Source organism: Centruroides vittatus, unplaced genomic scaffold (genome assembly GCF_030686945.1).
Source record: "Centruroides vittatus isolate TY-2023 unplaced genomic scaffold, ASM3068694v2 contig_3088, whole genome shotgun sequence".
NCBI lineage: Eukaryota > Metazoa > Arthropoda > Arachnida > Scorpiones > Buthidae > Centruroides > Centruroides vittatus.
The window spans coordinates 75,302-97,365 of record NW_027121986.1 but is presented as its reverse complement, the minus strand read 5'-3'; the positions used below and the strand labels follow the sequence as shown (position 1 = coordinate 97,365).

The following is a 22,064-nucleotide window of genomic DNA, read 5'->3' as shown; positions in this document are numbered from 1 at the left end:
ATATAAAAGAATATTCTAGCATATCTTAGGAAATTAAATAAAAAGTTACAACTTCCTCCTCACTTGAACTTCGCTTAGAAAGACAGACCTAGTGTTGCAGTCGAATGACCTGTTTGCCTGTTTAGTCAGACACCCGTGACATTAAGTATACGTTTCAAAAAGGAACGAGCAATTATTTATTGTGACATCGTCACAATGCCAGGCTGCAATTATTAATCATATTTTAATTAAATTAATTTAAAATATATACTGTCTACCTCAAGTTAGTATTTTTTCGCCCCAATACAGCATACTTTTCCTTTCAAAATACAGTTGTGCCGATTATCTAGCTAACAGCTCACAACGGGAAGGTTTTGAATTGAAATAACGTGTCTTCCGGAATAAACTGTGGGTTCATATAAAGATACCCGGAGCCTAATGCGACTACTACTTCTATATCTGATCTCGTCGTAATTTTATCTAACTCAATTCTCGAGATTAAGGAACCAAAGACGGACGTACAAGCAGACGACAATAACAACGGGAATATATAGATCTATAATTTTTTCAAACTGCAACCCAATTACTGATCTTAAGCAAGGAATAGCTATATATTTTTTAAAGTAAAAATACCTATATTATAAAGTTTATTTGGCAAGAAAACAGCTTTATATGATAAAGAAAACACCGAATGATTTTTTAAATATAAACAACACTTGTACAATTATACTTTAACCTACTTATGCAATTCAAATATTACAAATTAATTAAGAACTGATTTTTCTTATCACTTAACTTAATCTAAAAACTTAACCTAAATAAAGAAATGATCTCGATGACTTTAAACACTCTGATGTAGTTAATATTTATAATATCGTTTCAAAAAATAATGTGTTGAGAGTAACCGTACACAATATACTTAATTTCCTCACACATTTACTGAGTTAAGTAGAAATAATGTCAATGGTAATTTATTTGCAGCATACTTTCACTAAATTTTGATTATTTGTACATAAAAATAATATTGAATTAAAATAATTGGTCGCAAGCTTCTTTTAATATATGAAATAATTAATTGTAATATATTTATCAATTTTCATACAACCCACCAATTAAAAGTAGTGTAATATTTTAGGTATATTAAATATATAAAATGTTCCAAATACATCAGTATCTTTCTCTAATATCATAATTAAACTGTTTATTATATGTTACTGAAATTTCAAGGTTGTATGAACACAAATAACTGAATAAACCTTTACACTTTAACATGCTATAGATATATAGATTTAATGAGTAATATTGTAGATGCAGTTTATAGCTCGTCTCAGATGCGAGACATTAATACAGAATGGAGAAGAAACAGAAAAGTAGTCCATTGGATTCAGCCGGTGTTTTTTCTCGTGCGTTTTTCTGGTATGTAATGTTATTTAAACTGTAATAATTGTTTAATAAAATCTTTAATAATGTAAATTTAGTTCTTAGTTAAAAACTTAAAAAATTCATTTTTACTTACTTCGGTTGTGTTGTTTTTAACAGAAGGAAAGTATGGCGATCAGTCAAAAATGAACATTCCCTCAAATTTTTTAATTTTTAGACTCAGGACAACTTGTAGAAATGCAACGGGAATGGAGGGTTTTTTTTTGTATCTATAGATGTGTGTGTATGTATGTGCGTGGCACGATTTTATTCACCCTGTTTGATGGTTATTTACTCCTATGCTTTTCGACGAAAATTTCTGAGATTACTCAAGGGGAATTGATTATTAAAGGGGTTGATGCTATTAAAATTTCGTGATTATAGGTCGAAGGGTGGGACATAAAGGGGTCGTGTGTCATATGTCGAGTACAATTTAGAATTAATAACAATTACAATATTACTTGTAATTATAATCACAACATTACTTGTTATCAGCGAGAAAGAAGCAGGCAGAGGAGTGTCTTATTTGTACAGTGTAAAAATATTAATTGTCATTTTGATTCGTGTATTTATGTATAGCGAAAAGATTTATTCGAAACTAGCAGATGAGCCCGGCATAAATTAACAACAGCAAAGATTAAGAATATTAGATTATTTCGTACTTCTGACCCTTCTATTATATTATATTACAGTATTTTCTTTATATTTGCAAAGGATATCTTAAGTGAGAATTTATTACACCGAGTGACCAATCCATTTCAAAAAGCATTTAAATAGTATACAGTACAAGAATAAAGCATTTTAAAAATGTGTTAGATTGGTTATTCGGTGTGATAAACCCTTACATAAGATAACCTTCATAGTTATGCAGCCGATCATACCCGTTTTCACCGGGTTGAAGAATTAAGCCTTCTTCTTCTGAGGCTAATTAGAGACTTTTTAGATGGGTCTAAAAATGTTTCATTTCTTGCCGAAACGCTAAAAACAGCATGTAAAATAGTATAGTATTAGTCGAGTTCTTCAGGGTAATTCTTAGCTTTCTCCCTCTCCCAGCGGAAGGGGGAGATTTTCAAAACTCCCTTTTTAGTGTGCATTCTCATGGCGTACTCTGTGATCCATCTTTCAACTACTAACAGTTTGGGCTCTTCGCTTATTATTATTATTATTACTACCAACCTATCTGGATAATATAATCGAGATAAGTTGGTAATAATAAGATACTGATAAGATAATAATAATAATAATAATAATACAGTAGAGAACCGAAAATTGGAATTAATTGGGGACTGGGGTTGTTCAGATTAGTGATATGTTCCGATTACCGATTATGTACGAAAAAATACATTAACCTGTCCGATGTTCAAATTTTTCTCCGTTGCGTGTCGCTTCGTATTGAATTTTCGTCGATTTTAAGCCTAACGAAAATTTTTATAATAATAATCGAGGCTATCGTATCGTTAAAAATTATGTCTGCATTTTCTACAAACAAAAGAAATATATTGAAGAATATAAAAACATGAAAATTATACTTTAGAAGTAAATTTAGTATCAAAAACGTTCGATTCAGCACGACACAGCCCGACTGAAAATCGTTCCGATTACCGGCGATTCCGATTACCGGAGTTCCGATTAACGAGTCTCTACTGTAATAATAATAGGTGGTTATATTATAAGATACCAATAATTGCAGAGTATATCGACAAAAATATATTTAACGCTAGAGAACTTCATTTAATTTGTTTGAAATTTGTCAGGATGAGAATTAAGTTGTGGAAATATACGTCAAATAATTTAAATATCTCTTATACACGTGGTGATGAATTGAGTATTTTCCAAGGATGTCTTCTTCAAAATATCAGATAAGTATTCTTAAAATAAAATCTTTTTATTTTACAACTCTTCAATTATGATTTAGATTATCGAATGAAATAGTTTGCTGATATTCACTTAACTTTTATATACAAAAGCATAAATTCATTTTCATAGCTCCGGTCTTCTTTCTAGTAGTTGCTCCCCTATTGTTATTGAACTTATTTTACACCTCACACCTCTAAAAATTTATTATTGTTTTCATTTTGTATCCAACACCAATATTTGAAGGCAGTTTTTGATAGGAATATAGTTAGCATTTAATTATTTGACATTAAAATATGGACATGTTTCTTTTTGCTTGGACAGGGCGGATATGTCTATTTTCACGATATGTTAGAATATGTTTCTTTTTTTGCTTTGTTATATTGAGTACTAATTTGACTTATCAAAACAACATGGCATATTACAAAATACGGATGAAAAATAAACTCCGAAAAATAAAAATACAGCGACTTTTTTATTTTAAAAGAATGGTAATTAACTCTATTCTTCTTCCAAACAATCATATAGGCTCCCAATGTTACGGTTATTGGTCTGAGCAGTAGCGTAGCGTAGTGGGGGCGGCAGGGGCGGCCCGCCCCGGGCGGCACTTTTAGGGGGCGGCATTTTTTTTACAATAAATAATAATAATATCTTGTAAAAATTTGAACCATTTCATTTCATATTTTTGTCGCACCTACGATTCGGACCGATTGAAATGAGCACGGAATTTTTCATTACTTATTCTATGACGAAACTGGGGAATCCCCTTTCTTTAAATGAATGTATGATAATGACATCTTGCTCATTGTAGCGACTGACAACACCGTCTGTACTGACTTGTAGAGATTCCCAGTATTTTATTTAAGGGGGCGAAATTTTCCTCCGCCCCGGGCAGCTGACACCCACGCTACGCCACTGGGTCTGAGGTTGACGCTTCAGTCTTCTTCTCTTTACGTATGTACTTAGGTATGAACTAATTTTACAATCTTGTTCATATTTATCTAAAAATTCATGAATAGATTTTCTTAATGTAGCTGCATCTAATGGTCTAATCGCGGTGTGAAAGAGTCTCACTCCAAAGGAGCACTGTATTTTTCTATTTTCTTTTTTGCCCGTACTCGAACAGTTTTAGGTTTCTTTCTAGATCCAATATTGCACTCTTCTAAACTTATCAAACCGTCTTCATCCATTTTTCACTCAATTATAAGACTGAAATACACTGTATAATAAAATGTATACTAATAAACAACACTTTAACACCATAGTCTCTGTTCCAACAGAACAATAAAATGACAAGAAAAACAAGACCACCTGTTGCATTCTGGGAGTCATCTGCCTCAATTATAACTCTTCATTGGCTGAAGCAGACTGCAATGGATGTTTGTTTTGCTTGGAACACATGTAAAGAGATGTTCTTTTTTTGCACAGAAGGTCGGTTTTCGAAGCTCAAAATGTATTGGATGTATATTTTTTGGATGAAACTGACTATAACAGTAGATAGGAATGAGGATAAAAGAAATAATCAATTCTAAACTCAACTTTGATTCTTTGTGGATCTGTTCGCTTTTGCACCTCCTCAGCTATAAGTGACTGGAAACTAATAGAAGGGTAGTGAAAAAATTAATTTGTCAAATTTGTCAAAAAAACAATAATTTGCAATGCAAAAATGGGCTTTACATGTCAGATTTTTTCTTGGGAGCTTATCTTTGATAAAGATCAGCTTGGTGTTTTGAATCGAAACCGCAAGTGCTTACTTTTTAGGTCGATCCCACGACTAAATTATCAGTGTTTGGGGTTTTATCCACTCGACCACTAGTGGGTCTTTAATTAATAAAAACGATTCTCTGAAAGTATAGAACAGCGGTGCGCAAACTTTTTTCGACTGCGACTCCTTTTGTAGAGAGAAAATTTTTGGCTATCCCTAGAGATAAATGTTCACAAATACGATGTATATTTCGCGCATTTCTTTCGTTTCATCGAATAAAAACATCATCATATCTGACTCATATTAATTTTATTTATAATTTTAAGAAAATACTTTTTGTATAACATAAAAATCAGTAAATTGCCCTTTAATGAGATGTATGTGGCTGCAAGTTTCTAATTATCTCATCGATGTTTGGATGTATGTTGCTAATTGCAATTCGCATATCATCTTCAGGGTTTAAACGCGAGCGGTATTTAGTTTTTATTGAAACTAGTTTGCTAAATCCAGTTTCACATAAATACGTTGATGCAAATTGTATTAAAACCCTGATGGCATTCTTGCATAAAACGGGATATTGCTTTTCCACGGATAGCCAAAATTTTTGGCAAGGCTGAGTCTTAAATTGATTTCGAAGAGTATAATCACTAATTAAATCTATCAATTGCTCTTTCTCACTAATTTGAAGAGTTGAACTGCATATGTCGTAGGAAAATGGATCACGAATCCAACCAAGATCGTTTTCAGGAAAATCCTTGAATCTTCTCGAAAAATTTTCCTTTAACTTTTCAATGTGATTGGAAATGATGTTTTTAAATGTAAATATATCTATATTATTTTCCTTGATAAAATCGTTAAAGCAAGGGAACATGTCGGTGTTGTTTTTATTCAGTTCAGTTTGCCAGAGACTAAGCTTATTCTTAAAAGCTTGAATTTTACTGGCTGAAGTTATGATAGTTGAATTCTCACCCTGCAAGCTCAAATTTAAGTCGTTAAGTTTTTCGAAAATATCAACTAAATAGCTCAGCTTCCCTAGCCAAACTTCATTGATATAATAACTTGCCAATCTATGTTTCTTTTCGATTAAAAACATGTACACTTCATTTCTCAAATCAAATATCCGTCGTAGTATTTTCCCACGTGAAAGCCATCTGACTTCGGTGTGTAACAGTAATCTCTCATACGTTGAGCCCATCTCATTGCAAAGTATTGAAAAGAGACGGCTGTTGAGGCTGTTGCATTTAATGTAGTTAATTGAACTAACAGCGTCTTGTAATATGTTGTGCAACTCTTCATCCATATCTTTTGCAACAAGAGCTTGCCGATGAATCATACAGTGATTAAATACCATATGAGGCGCCACTTTCTGAATTAAGCCTCTGAGCCCTTTATTCGAACCTGTTAATGCTGCAGCACCATCAGTACAAACCGCAACACAGTTTGCCCAGGTAAGGGACTTTGCTTCAAAATATTCATTTATTACTTCGAATATTTTTTCTCCAGTTGTTTTTCCTTCCAAACTTTTGCAACATAAAAACGTTTCTGTTATATCTTCATTAAAAATAAACCTAACGTAAATAATTAGTTGTGACATTTTAGTAATATCGGTAGTCTCGTCCAGTTGTAAAGCAAATACAGATGAATTTTGTATGCGTTTTATGACTTCTGACTCGATATTTCGTGACATTTCGGAAATCCGCCGAGACACGGTATCTCTTGATAATGGTATTGTTTTTAGTTCATTTCCATATTTATCGCCATGCATAATTGATGTCATCTTGGTTGCTGCAGGAAGGATAAGGGATTCTCCAATTGTATGGGGTTTCATTGTTTTTCCTATTAGATAAGAAACTTCTAAAGAAGCTCGTAATGCTTTCTGAGGTATTGTTGTAAATTTCTTTAAATGTGCACTTTGAATTTTCAGATTTTCAGCTCGTCTTTGAAAAAAATCGGCATGTTTATTTTGAAGTTCTTTATGTTTAGTTTCCAGGTGCCTTTTTAATTTAGCTGGTTTCATGCTCTCATTTGCTAATTTTTCGTTGCAAATGACACATATCGGGCGTTCTTCATCACCAACAACACAAAATGTAAAACCATACTTAATAAAATCCTCATTGTATTTTCTTATTTTTTTAGATAGGGCATTTAGTTCAGTATTTTGCGACTCCTCATCAGTATTTGTTCGTTTGTTAGCTGAAGATGTACCTGGTGTACGTATTACCCATTTATCCATTATGAAGATAGGGGTTAAATTTTTTTAACTAAAACAAATAATATATTTTTTTAATCATTTTTTTCGAGAAATTCAATAAAATTAACAGAGATCTTTCTCTAATGATAGTACATACCTGATAACAAAGAGTAGTAAAGCCCGATAAAAATATACAAAATCATAATTACACAACGTCACATGAAAAAACTCGAGGAGAAACTAAAACAATTGCAGGCCAACTGCTACATGCTACAACTTTACATGGAAACGCGCAGTAAAACATTCAGCGATAATTTTTGGTCGTTTGGTTGGCCTTTGAGGATTGTGGCTTTGTTCCTTTGTTTGGCTTGGTATGCTTAATGCTTCACTTATCTTATCTCTTCTTTTATGGCTTGGTTGGCCTTGGCTTGGTACGCATGTCTACAAGATGACTACCACAGCCCTTGATTACCACTCCATCTCGTACGGCGCGCATGCTCAGTGCGCACCGTTCGACACAGTACGTATAACATCAATACGTCGGACAAATAGGCGCTTTTTAGTAAAACTGGCGAATTACCGCGAAGAGGGCGCCATCTACCGGAGTGAAAAACTTGCGTCTTCACACTTTACATACATTACGCATTACGGTCAAAGAAAGAGCGGACATCATGAAATTGCAATTAAACAGTGAGTGACGGCGCTTCACTCTTTATATGTACACTGTATGGTATGCAGCATGTGCAAACTGGTATGCAGCATGGTATGCAGCATGCGCAAACATAATGCATTTTCATAAAAATTTGGCGACCCCCAAAAAATTTCTGGCGACCCCTAGTTTGCGCACCACTGGTATAGAACATGTCCGGTGAGATGGGCATAACATTTTTCTAATAACATTTTAATATGTAAATTTCTCGAAATGTTCATTTTCTAAGAAAGTTTTTAAATACCAATTAATTATAAATACAGTCAAACCTGTTTTTATGCGCTCTTTTTATGTGCGATTTTTATTTGTGCGATTTTTTTAATGCGAATTTTTAATTTGTGCGGTATAGTTGGCGACTAGTCTCGTGCGATTCGTCATGTCTTACGTTGACTTATTATAGCTAAATAAACTTATTATAGCATAAATGCACTTATTATAGTAATATTATTGCATGAATATGCGAAAAATGAAATAATTTACTTTTTAAGTCAACAAAACACCACCTGGACAAAAATATGTAAAACAGACGATAGACCAGACGATGCAGTCAAGTGCTGACATCTGTTGTCAATAAATTCTATTTCGTACGGTTTTGAGTTATTTTCTACGTGAGACTTTTTTTATGCGGTCCGTGTTGACCGCATAAAAAATATTTTTTAATTGTGTCGCGAAAACTATTATTTACAGCCATTCGTGAAGTTTCGTGAGATTTTTTTTAATGCGTTTTTTTTTAATGCGGTCCCTATCCCCCACATAAAAACAGGTTTGACTGTACTAATAAATTATAATTATAAATCTTTTTTACTTTACATTTTAGCAATAATAAACTTAAAAATCAAAGTTTCAGGAGTCGACAGAAGTTTACCGATTCCGACTCCAGCCAAAACGTTTGAAACTGATGACTCCGATTCCACAACATTAATTTTAATTGTGCTATAGAACAGAATAGGGAAATTCACGACGCAAAAATTATATTAGTTTCTTTACAATAGTAATCTTAATTACAGTTTTTTCATAATCCCTTCTTCAGATCGTCTTTTTAATTTTTGCAAATCTTTTTAAGATTAATTATATCTTCTTTCAACTTACAAATAACTTTGAGAAATTCTTTATCTTAAACAGTTAAATTATTTTCTGGTGGTTGTATTCCATCTATATGCTACATAACAAATTATGAAGTTAATAAATATAATCAAATTAAATATACAGATAAAATATTTATTAAGTGAATGTAATTTAATTATAAACTTAAATAAACCAACAACAAGTTGCCTCATTTTTCGGCAGCATTTAAAATTTCGGTGGCTCCATCTGTTATCATATTTTATTTCAAAACGTTTTAAATTTTCAACTGTTATAAAATGGCAAAATGCTTAATTTTCAGAGTGAGGATGAGCTTCCTAAAAAATTGTTAATGCTAATAACGGTAAAATTGTCATTAAGACCGACCCTGTCATTACTGGAGATACATACGATCCCTCTTATCTCCCCACTACCTGGATATTTAACGAGAAAAATTTAATAGCACGAATTCTCGTAATAAAAAACCTCCGTGCAAAATTTCAGAAATTTTCGACGAAAAACCAAGGAGATGTTAAGCTTAAAACGAAGCGAACGAAATCGTGACGCACATACACAGACACCAACATACAAAAATTATGTTGAAACTTTTTTGCATTTCTCGACGTTTCAAAATATCCTAAATCCAAAAATGTAAAGATATCGAGGGGTTCATTTTTTGATCGATTGCCATACTTTTTCTCTATTATATATAAGAGCCCGGAAAGTAATAACAGTTAGGGACTAAATGAAAAAAAATAGCATATGTGAAATCCGCGATTTTAACGCAGTTGTCAGGAAAAAAAAGGTGTAAATAACTCCGATAGAAAAACCCGGAGAATTAAACCAAAGGTCACCGAGTGTATCAACAATTCGATGGGAAAGTTGACATATAAGTGTTAGAAATTGCAAGTCATCTCCAACGAGGGACGATCACGTGGCTCCTTTCCCACGACGATTGTATAAAAGAGCGAAACACAGGAAGCTCAGGGCGATCACTCGGAAGTTATACTTGGTAGATGTGCTATTCTAGACTCCATCGAGTAAATCAAAGGAGATCCCGGTAGGAAGCCACTGGCACTTCCACACAGAATTTATTCGTCGCACGTAGCTCACCTAGAGTTAAATATTTTAGACCGGCGAACTCTCTCTCTACCTTAGGCTTAGCAATTAGATCAAACCCTTTTGACAAAGGTTAGCCTGTATAATCGCCTGTATAATCGCAATTAGCTGTATCCAACTTATTGTAACTTTTGTATTTTACTGGTTAGTTATATAGGGCCTAATAAATTAATGTTTATACAGTAATACCCCGAACTTACGCGATAGGTGGGACCGAACGATAACCGCGTAAGTCGAATTCGTGTAAGTCGGGGTATAATTTCGCATATAAATACATACAAATTATTTTTAATTGTGGCCGGAGACTAAAAAAACCAATAATTTAGAAAAAAACGTTTAATAAAATCATAGATAATACATATATATAACAAATTATATTATTAAAATCGTAAACCGAAGTTATTTTGATGTAGAAGGCTTCAAAAAATCTAACAAATACGTCTGACGGCTGAAAGATTTTTTTCTCGTCCGCAAAATTTCCTCGTAGCATGCTAATCATTTTTTTATTTATCGTTTTGTAGAAGAAACGCGCTCTTCGTTGGAGTCTACATTTTCTAAAGTTTTTAACCCCTTTTCAATTGAACTGAGGCCTTCTGTCAAGTTTTCACAGCTTTGAGAATTTTTTCTTTACCTTTTATAGTTGTTCTTACCGTCGATTCTGGTAGATCAGACTTCTTTGTCAATTCACATACAGGTATACCTCGTCTTACGTCGGTAATTGGTTCCAGGAGAAGCGACAAACGACGTAAGTCGAATTTACTTGTGTAGTTAGGACGTAAGTCTTAGTTTCGATTTACGTCGTAACTAAACGCCAATAATGGAGGAAAACGCCAATAATGAGCACTTAAAGACCGCTAAATAAGGACAACACAGAAACACAGATGTTTTCATGTTTTGTTCTCTAGGATTTATGATGATTATATTAACATTTACTGTAAATGTACATATTTTAATATGATTTTATGTGCTTTCAACGCTTTTCCAGAGATATTACGACTTCAATGTTTGTGGCGGCGGATTTAAAGTCGAATAAAATGACTTAAACTTGATTTTTATTTTTCCACATACTTTTTTGACAAACGACGTATAATCGGGAACGACGTAACTCGAGGTATACCTGTATTTTTATTTTTGTATCGAAGTCTTTAATAATGTTAACTTTACATTCCAAGGATAAAGTTTTTCTTTTCTTGTTTGACGCAGAAGAATCAGTTCTACTTCGTTTGGTTGACATAGTAGAGTCTCTCAAGTCTCCGTAGATATAACAAACAGAAATAAATAACACAAAATAAATTGTAGCTATGCGTCGATTCCGCGCGACACGTCCGAACATGTAAGCTGAACAATAGTGTGGGGGAGTGAGTAATCAAGAATTGCGTGGCGCTCAAACAAAAGACGAATCGACGAGATTTGAAAATCGCGTAACTCTGGATTCGCGTAAGTCGAGGTATTACTGTATATTAAACCTGTCTCTTGTCTTCTAACGACGCCTGTCGACTTGCTCACTTTCCTCGCTACGCGATAGAAAGCCATCCGAAATGTAAGGACCCAGACGAGGTCCGAAATCGCAAAAATGCAGAATTCTGTTGTGAAAAAATAACGATAAATTATATGAGAGAGAGAGAGAGAGAGAGAGAGAGAAAACTCTTGATCGAAACTCGTAACAAAAAATGTAAACAACGAGTCTCGGGACGACGTCAACGCGTGTTAAACGACCTGTTAATGTTCAATCCAAAGGTAGAACTCTGACACACGCGCTCATAAAAAGGTAAGTTTGACACAAGTAGGCCTACTCAAGGGAAAAAAATTCAACTTAGAGAAAGAATTTCAGAAAAGGGGAAAAATTGGAGAGATAGAAAAATATCGCGTGATCGTTAGAATTCCAAAATGACATCAATTATAAACAACGGATTAAATTATGAGTGCAGGTGTTGTAGTTCTATCAACAATCTTGGAGCATAGACGCCAAAGGGTGTCAAATAGACACCTCGAATCGGACTCTCACGTTTCGGAAGATCGCCGAGATTTGGAACAGTCTATTCGATGTAAGCATGAATTCGTCCAAATAAACGGTTTTTCGCATGTAAACACTTGTTATCATTTGCCTCCTTCGCAACCGCCCACATACACGGGTTCCCTTAGGCTCATCCCGACGCGGGATTAATTGTAACCACCTTGAAAGTCGGCAAATCTTACAATGGTGTCAGTGAAGTGGGATATTTAAGCCCAATCTACACCAGTCCAAATCTTACAGAAACGACAGCGTGGGCGGTCTTTGCAGACTGGTGCCGAGTAAGTGGTCAGAAAGGTTTGACTCCTGGCCCACGGTTACTCACAGATACATATATGATTTAACCTATAATGTAGAGAGGTATTCATTAATAACAATGTTATATTAAGTAAAAGTAATATTTTAAAATATAAATAAAAATTACCTACTTTTGCTATTTGTTTCTGTTGTTGAAGTTATTCTTTTATAAACATTTGACTATGTACTGTACAGAGTACTTATCACACCATTACGCTTGTTTCTAATGTTAGTGAGATTAGTAATGGACTGGTGTGACATTCCTTTATTAATAAATTTAAAAGCTTACTTTAAAAAACTGGCTTTCAGCAGGTATCTTTATATGTTTCCAATTTTTATCATCTACTAGGTTTTCTGGTGAGATCCTTACCAAACGTCGTTGGTAAGGCTCTCACCTTCAAGAACTGGCAAAACAAGGAATTCATGTAAAACTGGAAACTAGAGATTCTAAAATGATGAACCCAAAATTTTTCTCTACAGATTTTCTTGGTAAAAGTTTAGTAACGATAACCGAAATTGTTGATCAAATTGTAACGAATGATCCAGATTTTGACAGGAGAGCAAAAGCAAGATGAGGTGTTTTGGATACGATCTTCTTGCTACCGACATCTGCTTAAGGAAAGAAAAAAAGCGACAAATGAAACTAAACGACTTTATCACAAAAAACAAGAATTTCAAAAGAGCCAGGACCTTCGTCACAAAAAATGAACTTTACATTTCTGTGTCCATATGTTTGTTATTTAACACACATTATTATGTAAATTACTATAAAAATAACTTAAACTAAAGTAAATTCTGTTTGAACTTTGGTAAATTTATTGTCAATTTCATATATTTAATATTTGATTTAAGGCTAAACATGAAGTGAGGCAAGTTGAGTATAAAAATGCAAATGACTGTGACAGATGAAAGCAAAATACATCAAATGCCAGGAGAAACCGTCCCTTTTAATTTATTTTCATCTGCATAATTTTTTTACAACTTAAACATACATTGTCGTATGATATTTACATACAAACTTATCACAATCATTGAAAATGCAAGGATTTTTAATGTTTTTTTTTTCTTATTCTATAGGTTAACCTGACCTATGTTCTTTGAAATGAATTTAGAAATATCACTTTACTGATTAATTCGTATTTTAAAACAAATCCACAAACCTTTCTTATAGGTCTTGTGTTAGTACGAAGCTTTGGTTTGTATTGTACAGTACTTTCATACTTTCACATTTGAAAAAAACCAAGTAAATTGTCATTCAATGTCAGGAGAGCTTTTATTTATATTTTCTGCCCTAAATTGTGTTTTTCTGAGGGGCAAGTATCACAAGGACATAATTGCCTGTGAATTTAAAAATTGATGTATTTTTGTATAAGCTTTGAAAGCTCACGTTTTGTATAAGCTTTGAAATCTTTGGAAATATGTTATTTGTTTTGTTTCGTTGTTCTCACCAATATAAATTATACTGCTTCAATTGATTAAAATAGCTGGTTCCACCATGTATATTATCTTACAGAAATTCATAAACTTATGATATTATTAATGCTTTTTTCTTTTTCAATTCAGCATCAATCAAGTTTTGTAAATGCACACATTGAGTCTGAAATATTTTTGAGCGTTCTCCTGTACTGACACCATTTTCTGCAGAAGCACCTCGCTGCAAGCAACCTGATTACGGAAACATGTTTTACTTTCATCTCTAACACAACATAAACAGCACCATTGGGATGAAATTATTGTTTTTGTTGAATTCTTATACGCGTGCAATCTTCGGGCATTTCATTAGACACTCTGCATGCTAAGAGCAGGAAGAATCTTTTTACATTAATTTTTCTGAAATTAGAGAGGTTAATGTGGAAGTAAATCCTAAATTCCTATTAATTATTTTTGCCTCTTCGAACTTAATATTTTACGTTTCTGTGTATATATTATCAACTTGTTTATACGTTTGTAACGGTTGATCATTTTGTATTAATATAGCAGGTTTTGTTTACATTATATATAGATACTCCTCACTTTACGACCGAGTTCCTTTCCGACGACTACGTCGTTAAGCGAATTGGTCGATAAGCGAGGAGCTTGCGCCGGGAATATAGGATCGTTGTAAAATTATCCAAATTATGCAACAAACTTCAAATTTATTCATAAAAAGACTATTATAGTAGGGGAGAGCGGGGCTAAAAGTTCCCGGGGTAAGTTGTTCCGATTGAAATAGCTCCACAAGGAAAAAATATATATATATAATTAGTAAATATGTCATGAAATCGAACGTTTCTGCGCACTGACGGCAGCTATCTTAATCAGGCCAGTGACGTCCGGTACATTGGAAAGAGAGCCTGTACGTCGCTGATCCGCATAAATAAATATTTTGGTGTTTGATATTTTTGGTATATCTGGCGAATTTAAATAATTAGCAATTAGTTGTTTGGTATTTTTATTCAAAAATATATCGAGTATCTTGATATACTACGCTAAAACTGTATATGTCTCGTAACCTAACCTAGTAGTTGCTGTTTTGAACCCATGTGTTATCGGGGCTAGATGTTCCCTTCTTTGGGGGCATGTTGTGATCTTGGAACTACTTGCCCCAGTTCATCTGTATCGGTAATGCAGTAAAAATAATGTTTTTTTCCTTTTGCAGTATACGGACTTATATTCGAAAAACAACACGGGGTTCTGTATCTCAGGAGTTGATGCAAAGAGCTGCAGATGCAGTTATTAAAGATGGTTAAAAAATAAAAACTGTTGCCAGAGAATTAGATATTTGTCATATGACGTTATATAGATTTGTAAAGAAGTTGAAATCTGGAGTAGAAAACACTGCGATTGGCTACAAAAAAGTAAGATTAGTCTTTATTGAAGAACAGGAAAACAAGTTAGCGAAGTATTTGTTAAATGTAAGCTTTACTGACGAAAGACAAATCTTGGATCAGCCAGGGTCATCAGGAGTTGTAAATTTGCCTGCAACTTCTGGTGTTATACAAGAACTTGGAAAGGATGTTCCTTTCTCCCCTTTCCTTTAAGTAAAAGTTATAAATGTTGAAACGTAAAAATGTTTTCTTTATAATACATTTAAGAAAAACAACTAATTATTAATAAGATATTATTGATTAGTCTTTAAATACATACTTAGTTAAATAAATTATTGTTTTTTTACATATTACACCTTCCATAGATCTTGTAACAACTTGCCCCACCCTGTTAACAACTAGCCCCGAACCGGGGTAAGTTGTTACTTTCCGACTTTAGGTATTGTATTATTAATTATAAAAAAACTTACAAAAAATCAACCCCAAAAACTGTATTTATAGCAAAGTTAGATATATTACTAAATTTTAATCTCTTAATACTTATGCTAGAATTATGTTTTCTTAACAAAATATAAGGTTGATTAAAAAACGGAACTTGTAGCCCCGCTCTCCCCTACGCTTAGCGCGCATGTCATCATTCACCACTGACCGACACTCAAGCTGAGAAAGGGGATTCCCCTAATTGCAGGTCAAAAGTCAATTGGTCGTTAAGCAGATAGGTCGTAAAGTCCTCACTTTACGACCTATCTGCTTAAAGTGAGGAGTACCTGTATTTACCTCATATTACTTCAGAAATGTATCAAATACATTTGTAATTGTAGTATTTACAAGGGTGCTGTAATATTTACAAAAATTTCTTTTTTGTGTTTTCGGCAATTGTCCCTTCATGAATAACCAGAATAATTGTTGATATGCATTTAGAAATATTAATTATTATATTTCATGAGATTAAAATGAAAGAAGTATCTATACAAGAAAATAATTGTAAAGAACGATAACAAATAATTTATTTATTTTTTAGTTGGCTTTTTCCAATAATAATCAAAGGAACAAAGCGATTTTTAAAAGAAGAAGATTTATACGAAACTTCCAAATATCATACTTCTGAGTATCTTGGAAATATGCTACAGATGTAAGTGAACCAACTTCTTTCGTTCATTCTGGTTGAATTAAATACTTTTCTAAACTAGGAGAAAGAGATAATGGGTATATTGTTCTTTAAATCACAAGTACTCTTAACAAAACTGTAAGTTAGGTATTGTGGTAATTACCCGTGACTTAGCTGATTCTTATGAAAAGTAAGTTGGCTGAAATATTAAGTAATTACGATTGATTCTCAAACAGTTCTTGTACTATATTCGAAATTAATTCATAAGATAGAAAAAAATGTTTCTATAAATTGTTCATAACTGCTTTTATTTTATTTTTATTTTTTTTTTTTTTTGCTCGAAAAGTATAATGACAGGTTGATTTTTAAATAATTTATTACACCGTTTTATCGGAAAATAATGAATTACAAACATTCCTTAAATTACGAGTGCTTGCCAATCTTTTTTTCTCATCAACTGCCTATATTCACAGTATTTAGGGACATGTAATTGTTGTTATGTGTATAAATTAATGCTAAGTTTCCTAAAATAAAACGCAATGGTTTAAGATTTATAAACAAACATTTTGCGTATTTCATTACTTAAAATAACATAGCCAAAATAGTCGGCTCTACTTCAAGTTCCATACAAACACTAGAATATTTTTATGATCAGGAGAAAATATAGAATGTTTGTTTCATGACAACTAATTACAATATTTGAATTATTTATTCAAAACATTCATAAGAGTATTGTATCTTGTTAATTAGTTTTTAATTCTAATTTTTTAAAACCGATTTTACTGTGTGGGTAGTAAGATGGTGTTTTTTGCAAGTTTAATACGAATTTGGCAGGGCTAAAATTCGTGCAACCAGTGCTGTGGGAGAAAACCTGATATATTCAGGTTTTTTCCCACAGCACTTTCAGGTTTTTTAATTTTTGCAATAAAATAAGTAAAATCAGGAATTCTGGAAGTTTGTATATTATTTTTACTTTTAACCTATTGTTATTTGAATAACGTGTGAGGTGCCACACATGTTTTTGATTTCGAAAAATTTAGTGAAACTCTTTTCAAATACAGTCAAACCTGTTTTTATGCGCTTTTTTATGTGCGATTTTTTTAATGCGAATTTTTAATTTGTGCGGTATAGTTGGCGACTAGTCTCGTGCGATTCGTCATGTCTTACGTTGACTTATTATAGCTAAATAAACTTATTATAGCATAAATGCACTTATTATAGTAATATTATTGCATGAATATGCGAAAAATGAAATAATTTACTTTTTAAGTCAACAAAACACCACCTGGACAAAAATAGTAAAACAGACGATAGACCAGACGATGCAGTCAAGTGCTGACATCTGTTGTCAATAAATTCTATTTCGTACGGTTTTGAGTTATTTTCTATGTGAGACTTTTTTTATGCGATCCCTGTTGACCGCATAAAAAAATATTTTTTAATTGTGTCGCGAAAACTATTATTTACAGCCATTCGTGAAGTTTCGTGAGATTTTTTTTAATGCGTTTTTTTTAATGCGGTCCCTATCCCCCGCATAAAAACAGGTTTGACTGTATTTTGAAAATCTGATATCTCTGAAAATTAATACTGTACTTCCGTAAGTTTCTGACTCACAGAAAATGCATTACATACATTTTCAATTGAGCGCCGATTTTTTAAATTGAAAAATTGCTGGCATCTCACAAGCACCAGGGGCCGTATTCTGGTCACTTATCTCTCGTCTCTTCTTTCACCGACGAATGACGTCAAAGCGAGAGACGAAATTCGTCTCTCATACAAAGTGGCGATTCTGGTCGTTCGTAACGATCTCGTCTTTGTCGTTGACGTCACGATTCTATTCGGTTGATTATACATGTTCGGGTTATCTGCGCGCGCAACGCGGTATAGAATTTTAACCAATGAAATTGTACAATTTTCGAAAGTGCAGAATACGAAAATATAGAGCACGTGGTACGGCACGAGGTAATCAAGATGTCTCGACTTATGTTATCATCGGAACAAATGGAAATGTTGGTAACCGAGTTGCAAAAGCGTCCATATTTAGCTAAAGGAAAATTGGACGGAAATATTTCCAAAAATACTTTACGAGATGGATGGCAAGAAATTAGGGATAAAGTGAACTGTCTAGCTGATGGTCCACTGATCGAAGTGGAACAATTAAAAAAAAGATGGAGTCAGTGGCGTTCCCCAACGAAAAGTAAAGCGGCTGCTTTAAGGAAAGATATACTTAGAACAGGTGGAGGGAAAAGAAGTACTCCACCATTAACAGATCTTGAAGAAAAGGTGTCATTAATTGGGAACGAAGAATTTGGATTGGAAGAAGAAAATTTATACGAGCTTGGAGCTTGCACTACAAGTTCCGTTGAACCTTTACATAATGTAAGTAATACCTTTTTATTTATAAATTCATTTTTTATATATTAAATATAGTCTATATATATATATATATTTATATTTATATATCGTAGATACAGAATATAGTTTCCGAAGGAAATGATGTGGAACCACATCGTGAAATAGTTGAGAGGGAAGATCTTGAATCTGCAAGTAAGTTATTTATTATGTCAAGTAATTATATTTCTTGACTTCAAGTTTATTTAGTTTTAAAATTAAATGTTTTAATCTTCCCGTTGTAATGCCAGATTCTGGATGTCGTCGTCGTCGTCACCGATCTTCAAATGAAGATACTGTAACTTCATTTATAGAGCAATCTGCATCTAATCAAAATTCATTATTAACAAGGTAAACCTTATAATCTTTTTGGAATTTATTTTACTTTGAAGTTGACTTCATTGATTAAAATATTAATATAGTTAGATAAAAATATTAAAACATTTCTCTTTGATTAAATGCTTTGTCTAGTTTCATTAAAAGTATCTAGTCATTTATGTGTATATATATATATATATACATTTTTTTTATGTAGGCTTTCATCTATAGATGAAAACCTAGCAGAAAATAATGAACTAATAAGACGACAAAATAATATAATGGAAGAGAAAAATATTCTCAAAGAAATCTTGCAAACTCTGCAAAGGGTATTTATTTTATATAATTGTTTAACATTTTAATACTTTTTAAAAAATTTATTGAGTAAACAATATTTTTATATTTACATGCGTGTCTTCTTTTTTCAGTTTGCGTGATGTGTTCGTACTGCTAGCCAATTTAAACAATTTTGTCTGTCTCTTTTTTTATTTTATAATGTACTTAGAAATGAAATAAATAATAAATAAATATTTCTAAATAATAACTTAGTGTGTTTACTTATTTATTTAGTCTCTAAAGAATAAAGACTGGAAACAAAATTAATTCACTTTTTTCATTCATGTTTATTTTAACAGAATCTCTGTAATATTAACTGTTGCCTGACATTTACAGCATTCTGATTTGCAGAATGTTCCATTTTATTTATGCTATCATCATCATCATCATTTCCACAGATTTCTTCTGAAGGAATGTTAAATGCTACACAAATGTTATGTAAAATAGCACAAGCCATCACTATTTTTGCTGATTTTTCTGGAACATATTGTAATCCTCCAGCTGACTTCAAGTCAAGGCATCTGAATCTAATAATTAAAAATAAGAATTTTAATATATAATTTTGTAAAATTAGTAAATTGTTAGTAAGAAAAATGTGAGAATTTCTCATACCTCTGCTTTAAAACACCAAAACATCTTTCAATGGTGTTTCTGGCTTTTCTGTGAGCTGCATTGTAATTTAATTCTGCAGCTGCTGATGGATTACCTACAGGTGTAAGCAGCCATGTTTCTAAAGGATAAGCACTGTCTCCTGTAAACATAATTTAGAGAATGGTATTTACTTTTTCATACCAAATTAATAAGAAAATAATGTCTTTACATTTTTGTTTTAGTTTGGAATTACATGACACCGAAATATTTCAAAAGACAATATGTCTGTGAAATATATGCTTACCAAGCAACCATAATCCTCTTCCTATTACTCCATCTTCAAAGTTTTCCCGCAGAGTAGAATTTCGCCAGATAAAAGCATCATGCATGCGCCCCGGATACAATGGGTTAATATTCAAAATTCTCAACTGAGAATCACACACCTAAAAGCATAATTTTAGTCTTATTACAATTGAATAATAGTTGTTTATATCTTGTATTCAAGTGATATTGATAGTGAAATGAGTGATTTGACATAGAAATTTAAAGATACCACTTTATTAAAGACATTAATTTTATTTATAGTTAGATGGTTAATTTGTATAAATACTTACAACTTGAACATTAATAGAATGAAATCCTTTTCTATTGATAAATGATTCTTCATTATATTTGGAGGCTGGAGGTGCCTTGATTGCAATATGAGTGCAATCAATAGCTCCTGCAATAAGTAAAGAAATAGTAAAAATCATCATATAATTAAATAAGAAACTTTATCATTTTATACACTAATTTTAAAATTATAAATTGTAACAGCTATTTAAAAAAATAAAAGTAATTACATACTATATTATATTCTAATGAACAAATAAAAACAATTTACTCACCCACAACTCCTGGCATTTGACTGATGATAAAAAATCCAGAGGACACATCCAATTGTTGTTCTCTACTCCTAGGAAAAGAAATTTTGTGTCCCAATCGGCGGATGATACTGTTGACTACAGATGGCATAATTCGGGACACTGTCGACTGGGCAACTTTAAGTTGGCAGTGATCACCGACATTTCTTTGAAATCCACCAGAAGCAAAAAATTGTAAGGTTATCAATAACTAAACTTCTGGTGGAATTACGGTCCGTGACTTTCTCCGGACTAAATCATCCCGCAATTCGTTGCACAGCCACGCGGTAGCTTCTTTCATTAGACGAAATCTTGAACGAAATTCATCATCATCTAAATCAAAAGCGTTATCTCTATCGCGAAATACTCTTTCTCGAGATAGGGAACGTTTTGTGATACGATCGTATAGCACGAGTAGCATGGAGTCGTCCATATTGGATATAACGAAATCGAGGCGAAAGACGAAAGACCGGCTGAAAGACAGCTATCCGCTCGTCTCTGATAAAAGAGAGAAGCGAAGAGAGAAAAAGTTGTCCAGAATCGCGTTTAGAGAGACGCGACGATCTCTCGAGACGTAAACAAATGATTAGCCAATCAGCGACCGGCTTGGGAAAGACGAGAGACGAGGCACCAGAATATGGCCATCATCGTCTCCTCGTCTCTCGTCTTTCCCAAGCCGGTCGCTGATTGGCTAATCATTTGTTTACGTCTCGAGAGATCGTCGCGTCTCTCTAAACGCGATTCTGGACAACTTTTTCTCTCTTCGCTTCTCTCTTTTATCAGAGACGAGCGGATAGCTGTCTTTCAGCCGGTCTTTCGTCTTTCGCCTCGATTTCGTTATATCCAATATGGACGACTCCATGCTACTCGTGCTATACGATCGTATCACAAAACGTTCCCTATCTCGAGAAAGAGTATTTCGCGATAGAGATAACGCTTTTGATTTAGATGATGATGAATTTCGTTCAAGATTTCGTCTAATGAAAGAAGCTACCGCGTGGCTGTGCAACGAATTGCGGGATGATTTAGTCCGGAGAAAGTCACGGACCGTAATTCCACCAGAAGTTTAGTTATTGATAACCTTACAATTTTTTGCTTCTGGTGGATTTCAAAGAAATGTCGGTGATCACTGCCAACTTAAAGTTGCCCAGTCGACAGTGTCCCGAATTATGCCATCTGTAGTCAACAGTATCATCCGCCGATTGGGACACAAAATTTCTTTTCCTAGGAGTAGAGAACAACAATTGGATGTGTCCTCTGGATTT

At 33.2% G+C, this 22,064-nt stretch overlaps 1 protein-coding gene and 2 long non-coding RNA genes across 3 annotated transcripts in view; 2 read left to right on the top strand and 1 right to left on the bottom strand.

The window, feature by feature from the left end:
• Positions 1-1,300: 1,300 nt before the first annotated feature.
• The window catches only part of LOC136973122 (ATP-binding cassette sub-family C member 4-like), an 86,801-nt gene continuing 66,037 nt past the window's right edge, over positions 1,301-22,064 (top strand). Inside the window, exons 1-2 of the mRNA XM_067267824.1 lie at positions 1,301-1,395; positions 16,175-16,285. Coding sequence (XP_067123925.1) covers positions 1,331-1,395; positions 16,175-16,285 — 176 coding nt within the window. The 5' untranslated portion in view covers positions 1,301-1,330. The remainder of the gene's footprint in view (positions 1,396-16,174; positions 16,286-22,064) is intronic.
• Positions 19,217-19,514, top strand: LOC136973129 (uncharacterized). The gene is made up of 2 exons (XR_010880445.1): positions 19,217-19,299; positions 19,399-19,514. It is a non-coding gene; the product is annotated as an uncharacterized lncRNA (long non-coding RNA).
• LOC136973128 (uncharacterized) lies at positions 19,574-19,983 on the bottom strand. The gene is made up of 2 exons (XR_010880444.1): positions 19,919-19,983; positions 19,574-19,833 (listed from the first exon to the last, which is right to left on the bottom strand). It is a non-coding gene; the product is annotated as an uncharacterized lncRNA (long non-coding RNA).